The sequence below is a fragment of the Petaurus breviceps genome, unplaced genomic scaffold (genome assembly GCF_028583685.1).
Source record: "Petaurus breviceps papuanus isolate PSGF00001 unplaced genomic scaffold, PetGlider_PUasm1.0 173, whole genome shotgun sequence".
In the NCBI taxonomy this organism is placed as follows: Eukaryota; Metazoa; Chordata; class Mammalia; order Diprotodontia; family Petauridae; genus Petaurus; species Petaurus breviceps.
In genome coordinates, this window is record NW_027185759.1 from 37,280,443 (window position 1) to 37,290,316 (window position 9,874).

The 9,874-nt window shown below is 47.5% G+C and overlaps 1 protein-coding gene across 1 annotated transcript; it reads left to right on the forward strand.

Annotated features, from left to right (window-relative positions):
- Positions 1–7,386: 7,386 nt before the first annotated feature.
- Positions 7,387–8,727, forward strand: LOC138157895 (mortality factor 4-like protein 1). The gene is made up of 2 exons (XM_069083671.1): positions 7,387–7,422; positions 7,729–8,727. The coding sequence occupies exons 1-2, from the start codon at positions 7,387–7,389 to the stop codon at positions 8,725–8,727; spliced, it is 1,035 nt and encodes a 344-aa protein (XP_068939772.1).
- Positions 8,728–9,874: the final 1,147 nt, after the last annotated feature.

Here is a 9,874-nt window from a genome sequence, read left to right on the forward strand (position 1 = left end):
GAAGTATGAGAAGGTAAACAAGAAAAAGAAAACATAAGGAGCTTATTAAAATTGAACTATTTGCATTCCTACATGGAAAAATGATAATTGTAACTCATGAGACTTTTCTCAGTATGAGGATAGTTGAAGGGAATGTATATGTGTACATATGTATACATACATGTATATGTATGTGTAGGAGGGCATATGTGTATATAAATACATATGTGACTGTGCATATGTGTGTGCATGTATACATAGAAAGAGGGCACAGGATCAGTTGAATAGGAAGGGATGATATCTAAAAAGTAAAATTAAGAAGTGAGAGAGGAATATATTGGGAGGAGAAAGGGAGAGAGAGAACAAGGTAAATTACCTCATATAAAAGAGGCAAGAGAAAACTCTTACAATGGAGGGGAAGAGCAGGAAGGTGAAAGGGAATGGACAACCTTACTCTCACTGAATTTGCCTCAAGGAGGGAATAACATACACACTCAATTGGGTATCTTACCCTACAGGAAAGTAGGGGGAAGGGGACAAGAGGGGGATGATAGAAGGGAGGGTGGATTGGGGGAGAGGGTAGTTAGAAGCACATACTTTTTAAAAAGGACAGGGTCAAAGGAGAAAATAGAGTAAGTGGGAGGCGGGATAGGATGGAAGAAAATATAGTCAGTCTTTCACAATATAACTGCTATGGAAACGTTTTGCATAACCACACATGTACAACTATATTGAATTCTTGTTTCCCAGTGGGGGTGGGTGAGGAGGGAAGAAGGGAATCTGGAAATCAAAGTTTTAAAAACAAATGTTAAAAAAAATGTTTCTTTTACATGCAACTGGGAAATAAGATATATATAGACACTGGGGTATAGAAATCCATCTTGCCCTACCAAAAGTTAGGAGTGAATGGGGGAGGATATAAGAGAGAACAGATTAGGGGAAGGGGTATTCAGTAGGATTGCTATTTTGGGGTGGAGGGTAGGGCAAAGTCGGGGAGAAAATTTGTACTGCTTTAGTTTGTTCCCCTAATAAATCAGTATAATGATGTAATGAGAATGATCAAAATCTATAAAGAGCAAATCTGATATCTGTGAGAGGCATGTTGATCATTTTAAAGCTCTGCACTAATACTAAAAGAATAATTAATTATACTGTAAGCCAAGAGGAACCTGCAATTTATATGTTGACCAGTTCATGAGAAACCTTGGAAGAGAATTTGAAGGATGTTTGGCTTACAGAAAAGCAGACTGAGGGAGCCTTGATAGCTGCCTTGAAATATTTTCAGGGGCATTATGGGGAATGACAGTTAAAGTTGTCCTTCTTGACTCTAGAGGGCAAAACGAGGATTAATAAATGAATGTCACGCTGGCAGACTGAGTAGATATAAAGAAACATTTTATGGTCCCTGGAAGTCTTCATGAGCAGCCACATGTAGGGAATGCTATCGTGGGTACTAGTGTCCAGGCTGGACTACACAACCTCTGAGTTCCCTCTCCAGCTCTCTGATGGTGGGATGCTGGGAAATTTCCAAGAAACTTCAAACACTTCTACACCTACACAAAATTGATTTTTCAGAATGAGTCTTTATTTTCTCTCTATTTCCTACAATATGCCATCCATAAAATATTGGTTTTCCACCTGAAATTAGTAACTCCCAAGTCCATGGAAGCTTGGGAATACAAGCAATAAGAATAAATAGTTTTAACTCTATGAAAAATGGCTGGAGCTGAAAGAGTGTGAAATCCGGTTATACAGTTGGTAACATTCTTGTGCTTAATAATCAAAACGATATTAAATCAAAGCCTTAAAGAAAGTGCCCTGAAGCTGTAGGCACTTTGGGATGGAATCCTGTGGGCCTTGAAGTCTTTTGCAAAGAAAAGATGAAGGCAGATTTAGGTGAGGATATTTAAAGTAAAGCACCATTATGACATAAACAAACAAGAGAGGCTTGCCCTGTTCTTTTTCTGCTGCACAACCTTAATCTCATAACCTCATCATTCCCTAAGTAAGGGCTTTTGCATTATTTTGCAGTTCTAACTCCACATCAACATTATTCTCAGAAAGTCCCTGAACTTAAATGCAATGACCATCTCATTTTAACTGTCGATAATGACATTGGAAAGATCTCATGGAAATAAGATACTGATATACATGATATGGATAATTAAGAAATAAAATGAAAGGGTTGATTTCATCCCCTATATTCCCAAGGATTGAAAAGATTAAGAGTTTCTCTGTGCCTAGCAAATAACAAGTAATAAAATACAGAACTAAAGGGGGCAAATTGTATAACATCCAGCCTTGCACATTAGTGGCCAGTGGGTCAACAGCTGGAATTTAAAATTGTGGAGCTGTATTTGGTTGGTTGGGGAACAGGGTGTGAAGAGTGAGGAGAGAGCAAAACTTACCTGATTCTTGGAAAAAGGAGAGGGGTCACAATATGTGTTCAACAGAGATGAGGGGGAAGGCAAGCAGGGAATCTCTCATATCATGGCTTCATTCTATAGTGCTTGCAATACAAAGCACAGCCCAGAACTGAGGAGATTTATAAAGGCCCAGAAGAATGGTCTAACTAGTTCTCAGTTTCTCCAGTACCCTCGTAAGCCCCAAAGCAGCCAATAGCAATGCACATCAATGGGTTTTCAAATATTCTTTGGAAAGGATCAGAAGATTGGCAATGAACTCCGATTACTATAATTTGGGAGTCCCTGGTGGAAGGAGAACAATATAGAATTTTAAGAAACGAACAGAAGTCTAATGGCCAACAGGGACTCCCACAGTACAACTCAAGGAGGCTTTTGACTCTGCTTATGACTTACATTCCTTGTGTGGGTTTTGGGAGATCAAATATGCCAGAAAGGATTTTAAAAATCTGACAGTCAAAAACGCCTATAGGTTATTGTTTTTAACTGGAATATGTTTTAAAATATGTCATAAAAACAAGAAGAGAAACCAACAGCCTAGAGACATCCTTTTAATAAGCAAACTAATGTTTTTGAACCTTTTTTTGGGGGGAGGGAAGAGTCAAAATGCTTTCAGTAATTAAGGCAAAAGACAATGTTATTTAGGACCATGGTCTAACACCCAACTCTTTGCTCTATATACGTGTTGTTGATCATTTTTAGTTCTGAGACATGATGTGGCTCTCAAAATCAGGAAGAACTGGGTTCAGGTCCCATCTCTGACAAAGAATGGCTGTGTGACCTAGACCAAGTCACTGTCTCAATGTTGCAACTAACTCTCTAAGACTCTGTTTCAGGTAAACTGAGAGGAAGCTTCCTACCAGGAGAGTTCCCCTTACTATGAACAACAGTTCCAGTCCCTGTTCCTATCCCCACATCATTTTAGCCCCAATTCCTTCCAGAAATCCAAGGGGAGGAATAGCAAAGGCATTGGCTGAGAAGTTGTAACTAGGGTGGTGTAATGCCATGCACAGAAGCTTTCCAGAAGAACTGCTACTGTGAACAGCTTTTAAGGTTCTGATTACTCAATACAGTGATCACTCTAATCCATAACAAATCAAAGCAAAACATCCACAGGAAATCAAGGTACAGCATTCACAATATTACAACTTATCCCAAAAAATCACAATATAGTATTCACAATATAGTCTCAAAGTAAAATAGTAACTCTTAAGTTAACTCAATTAGTCACTTATCAGTAAAATATCTCAAAGTATAATCAGTCACTTATTCAGCAAAGTCTTACTAAGTATCATACACAAACTCCTCCACCCCTTAGGTCACTAGTAAACCATAATTCCATCATTACTCAGTACCCAGGGAGAGGTCTTTTCATCTTGACTTTGGGCCTGTTCTCAATTCCCTGGATCCCCTTCCATGGTCCTGGTTTCTACCTGGATTCACCAGACTGTCACCTGGATTCAGTGGCAGACAGATCCCAGTTCCCTGACCAGCTCCCTGGGGAGGTCCTGCTCCATACTGAAGTTCACAGCGTCTGGTCCATGTCAGATCCTTCATCATTTCTGCTCCAGGGAACTCAAGGCTCAACCAAGCTGCAAACAAAGTCTCAGTATCCCAGTCATGCTTCTGTCACCTGGGGTCCTGGGCTCCTGGGCTCCAGTTCCTGGCTTTGGGTTCCTGTTCAGAAGAAGCTCCATCACCACAAGTTTTCAGGACTCAGTTCTCCATTCTTCTGTAGCTGTTCTGCCACCATATCTGGGTCTCAAGGAAATTCTGACTGTGCCTCTCTCGGACTTTTCCTTATATACACACAGCCTGTTTCAGTCAACCCCTTCCTGTTACTGATGTAACAGGAGACAGGAGTTCATACCTTCTGTTCCCCCAACAGAGGCTTGATCAGTTACTAAGTGCTAAGTACCTGCTCCTTTTGCCAACACAAAGGGATCTTCAAATTCAAAATTACATTACCATTACAGGTGGGACTGATGGGGTGCTTAGGATCTATGTTTGTAAAATCTATTTGTAAACTCAATTTGTAATACCAATTTGTAACATCACTAATGATGTGCTTGGGATCTATATTTGCAACATCAGTCTGTAAAACTTTGTAATATCAATTTGTAAAACCAGTCTGTAAAATCATGTTTCCCTTTCCCAGCCTCAAACTCTGCCCCTTCCCCCTATCCGCACTCTGCCTAGGCAACAACTTGTGACTCCTTTGTCCTAGCTTAATCTCCTCATGTCTCTTCTGGTCTGGCCCAAATCTCACCTCCAAGTTAAACTATCTATGCACTAAAGTCACAAGTTCCTCTCAGTCAGTCCTAACTTTTATCTATGCACTGAGGTCCCTTAAATCTGTCCGGTCAGCCCTGACAATGGCAGCCCTCTTACCCTTTAAAAGTAAAAGCCTGTACCCCTCTCACTTGCAGGTCCCTTAAGGATCCTTGCCCACTGTAAAGCCTAGAATAAACTTTTTCAACTCTGACTCCAAGTAAGGCTAGCTGAATTCTTTCCAGACTGAATCATAGGTTCTGGTCTTAGATAAGGTCAGAGTTCCTGCTGAACATAATAGCCATCCCTATTCAGGATAACCAAGGGCTTTACCCAGGACACCCAATTTAATAGCTGATGAAGGCATTTGCAATCTTTCAGTAGTGAAGAGAAAATAGAACTTAGTACATAAGCAAGGTTGTGCTGGAGTCAGCTCCAACAGACTCTTGAGAGCTGATCGTTAAATTTTCAGTGAGAGCATTTACACCACAGTTTATACAGCAAATATTACAAATCAGGGCTTGATTTATTGTTTTGTTGATCATCCATATTTAAGCAAACGTGAAGGAAATGTTAATGCCGTAATGCTTAAAATAAACTTAAAAAGTATGTCCTACACATACTGTCCCCTCTCCTGAAGCTGGTTGTTAAACATTCACCAGCACCCACTGCATATAGGTAGCAAGAAAAATAATTGAATGTAATACAGTTATCCTACTTCCCCTCCCAAAGGAACACGCCCTCTCAGAGCCAATTCCTTGTTTGTCAACAGTGACCTCAGCAGCAGCTTCTGCCAAATGGGGCTGTTGTCCAGACTTTAAAAAGCTGATTTTAGAGCATAACTGCTACTTTTTGCTCTTTTCATAGTTGTACAGTCCCAGGAGCGACAATCCACAGTTTAAGCTCAGTGTAGGTGTTTACATTGGACGCATAGTAACCTACTCCACTCTTTCCCCCTCCCCACCCTCAAGGCTTTATCATTGGCTACCCCACCACCTCGCTGTCAGGAAGGCTGCAGCAAACCAGGTTAAGAAATGCCCCCTGAGGCTACCTCATCTCAGCAGTATGCCATGGGGCAAGACTGCTGCTGGAGGCCACCAGACGTCCCTAAAGCAACGCCCTGGTCTTCTCGTCCACCCACACTCCTTGTCTTTCTGCTTTTCTTCCTGCACCTTTGGTGCAAATCTTGCACAGGCGCGTGCTGGATTCATCATGGCCCGCACAGAAGCATTCCGAGGGGACCGAGGGTCATGCCTGCAGAGACACTCTGGTGCAACTAAGAGGGGCGATATGAATGATCCATGGAACCAGGAGACCCCATTCCAACCCCGCCCACCTGGACCAGAGCCCTGCAGCTGAAAGCGCCTGCAGAGATCACGGTCCAGCCTGGTACTTCAGCAGGGAAGGCAACTGAGACCCAGAGAGGTGGGGCAAGTGTGTCTCGAGGTCATGCAGACACCACCAAGGAGAGATTTGAACTCATATCTTCCTAACTCCAAATACTGTGCTTTCTGCTGCAATAATCGTCTGCTAGCTGTGACCCCAGGCCATTCTCCTTTAAATCTTGAAACCTTGGTTTCCCCAACGTACTAATGGATAGGAACTATGGAGCAATAGCCTCATAAGATCTTTTTCTTTAAAAAAAAAAAAAAGCAGTTATGGATCTGACAACCCTGGCAAAGGTGATGAGGTCATTTAGGGTCGGCGCGGGGTGAGGGGGGCTGGGCGCACCCCAAGCCATGGGCTGTGTTGGATCTGGCCTAGGATGCCGGGGTGGGGGAAGGGCTGCACTTGCGCCCTACTCAGCAGGTAGGGGCAGAAGGCAGGCTGCTTCAGCTTTGCTAGTTAGACCTTGGCATACTCCTAGGAGTCTCTTGAATCTTGCAAACCAGCAAAAATTAAACGCCTACTGTTGGTCAGGCAGGGGCTGCGGGAGCTCTGTATTGGCTAATGCTTAATAAGTGCTTGCTGACTTGACCACAAGGCCAAAAAACTACCCCCAGCCCCAGCCCACAAGGAGGTTATGTTCTGCTGATTTGACCAGTAAATACAAGGCATTTGTGAAATAAATAGTGAGTAATTTAACATGTGGGGTCATTCAGAATGGTCCACTGCTACTATCGACCTAAGCTGTGCCCTGAACGGAGGGGGCCTCCAAGAAAGGAGCAAGGAAGGCACGGCTTTGGGGGAACGAGACCTGCGCCTGCGCAGCAGAACGGAGGAAGCTTTTTGTTTGTTTGGGTCTTCCTATTTGGGGACAGCGTAGGGGTCACGTTGACCGCCCCAGAACCTCCAATCTCCTTCGAGATTGGCCCAAGAAGTGTCGGACCAGGGAAGGAGTGGAGAGAGCCTCAGCAACAGCTCTGGGATGAAGCCTTGGTGGGGCGCCTAGGCAGTCCTGGCTCCTTTGCTATTGGCTGAAGGGATTGCCTGGAGCGGGGGGCGGGGTCTAGATCAGCGCCTGCGCCACAAGTCTTGGGACAGTTGGGGGAGCCTCGTGCACAGTAGCAGCTCCTGCACAGGCTGAGACTGTTCCCGACGACCTCTGGGCACCGGCCTTGCCAGTGAAGCGAAGGCGGGTGGTAGCGGTTTGGATCCAAATCCTGGAAAGCTGTTGCAGACCCTGAGAGGCGAGGCAGTGCCGCGTGATCCTGACCCTGAACCTGACCGAGGTTGCAGGTGGTGTTCGGAGCTCTGCTGTTCGTGTTTCCTGATGCCGCCCAAGGCCCCCAAGAAGACCCAGCGCCAGGCAGGTGGCCCCCAGATCCAGCCCCAAGAGGCCCAGGCCCAGGGGGCTAGTTCTGAGACAAAGCCCCAGCCGCAGGCAGGGGCCCCCAAGAGTCCTGCCCCGCCGCCACAGTCCCAGCAGGGACAAGCCTCTGAGATGGAGGCCGAGCCCCAGCCGGGGCCCTCCTCTGGTTTCCCGCTGGGGCTCCAGCAGGGGAACCCCGGGCTGCTGTTCCGCCCCCAGTTGGTGCCCTCATTCATGGCATCCCTGGAGGAGGCCTCACTAGAGGCCGCTGCGCGGGCTGCCCAGACCCTGGGGCAGCTGGAGACTGAGGCAGCCATACCGAAGCCGCCGTTCCGTGTGGGTGACCAGGTGCTGTCCCTACACGGCTCGCTGCTGTACGAGGCCAAGTGCCTGCGCGTGGCCGAGGCGGCGTGCGGGTCGGCGTCAGAGGCCAAGGCGGGCTCGCTCACCTACCTGATCCACTACATGGGCTGGAGCAAGAACTGGGACGAGTGGGTGCCGGCCAGCCGCGTCTTTGAGTACTCAGAGACCAATCTGCGGCACCAGAGCGAGCTGCTGGCCGCGCACCAGGCGCGGCTGCCACCCGCCAAGAAGGGCCGCGGGGGGCTGCGCACCAGGAAGACCCCCGGTCTGCAGCAGCGGGGCGCCGGCTGCCCCGGCCCCGTACCCGAGGTCCTGGGCGCTGGCGAGGGGCCCAGTACAAGCCAAGGCGGGCATCCGGGCCCGCAGCCGGCCGGCCGCAGGAAGCGGGTGCGCGCTGAGCCGCGCACCGCGGAGCAGGAGGCGGGCAGTATCCTGCCCGACGTGAAGGTGGACATCCCCGAGGAACTGAAGCCGTGGCTGGTGGACGACTGGAACCTGGTGACGCAGCAGAAGCAGCTGTGCGCCCTGCCGGCGCGCAAGAACGTGGAGGCCATCCTGCAGGAGTACGCGGAGGCACGCGCGGCCCCCGGGGATGAGGCCTTCGCTGCGGTGGAGGTGGTGGCTGGCATCAAGGAGTACTTCAACGTGATGCTGGGCACGCAGCTGCTGTACAAGTTCGAGCGGCCGCAGTACGCCGAGCTGCTGGCGGCGCACCCCGATGTGCCCCTGTCCCAGATCTACGGCGCGCCGCACCTGCTGCGCCTCTTCGTGCGCATCGGGGCCATGCTGACCTACACTGCGCTGACCGAGCGCAGCCTGGCACTGCTGCTGGGCCACCTGCACGACTTCCTGGGCTACCTGGCCCAGAATGCAGGCGTGCTCTTCACCGCCAGCGACTACAGCCTGGCGCCCCCCGAGTACCACGAGAGAGCTGAGTGAGGATCCGCCGGGCTCCAGGCACCGGGCCACCTAGGGCGAGCGCTGGGCTGGGCCCCGAAGGGCCTGGCGTGGGGCGGGGTGGGGGCGATGAATGCGGGTGATTGGGGAGAACCGTTCAACATTATGTTGGGAGCCGGCTGGGAGGGTTGTCTGTGATTGTTGTGGTTGGGGGGGGGAGTGGCTCAGGGTGACTTGGGCAGGGCTGTCTGCATCCTGGCTGTCCAGTTCTTTAAGGCCTAGAGCCCTGTGCCTGCTTTGTATCCCAGTGTGTCTGGGTACTCTGGACGGCCTAGTGCCGCACAGCTAAGGATGCCCATTTTTGGTGCAGAAGTAAACCACCTGAAACTGGACCGTGTTCCACATTTTCTCTTTGCTCGGATGGTTTAAAGATGACGATTTGTGTTCATGGTTCTTGTAGTTTGATTCAAATACTCATTCTCGCAAGGTAGAAATTCATTTTTGAGTATCTTCAGTTTTCTTGGAAAGTCAATCATTTTAGGAGCTGTTTTATAAGTCTTAAAAATAAATCTTTTTCATTGAAAATGAAAACTTCATTCTGGTTGTCTTTTTTAATATGTTATAGTTTTGACGTTTGTCACTGAAGTTTTTAAAAAAGGTAGATATTCAAGTGTTTTGTCTTGAGCCCTTAAGACTGTAAAGTTCCACCCTTCAAGGTGACATTAGCCTGCCCCCTAGGTGAAGCACCCAGATCCAGCTGCTCAACTAAACACCATCTCCCTGCTTTGTGAGGATCAAATGAAATAGTAAATGTAAATCACTCAGCACAGTGCCTGCCATATACTAAACACTGTAAACATGGCAGCTACTGCCATTGTCCAGGTCATAACTTCATAAGATGTGGGGACAGTAAGGATCCTTGGAGATCCTGTGGTCCAGTGTGGACACTTTACAGGTGATTTTGAGCCCCAAAGATCTGATTTGTCCCTAAGGGAGTCAAAATTCCCCTTTCTCATAAATACTTGTAATAGTTGCTTTTTAGCCGTTTTTTTCCATTTCCTTCATGCTTGTGTTAGTTACACCCACTTGGGAGTCATCTACCAAGCCATTTAAAGGGATGTGTTCTCTAGGTGTTTCTGGGACCCTGTTATTCCTTAATATGGATTTGGCTCCATTAGAAGCACAGTAG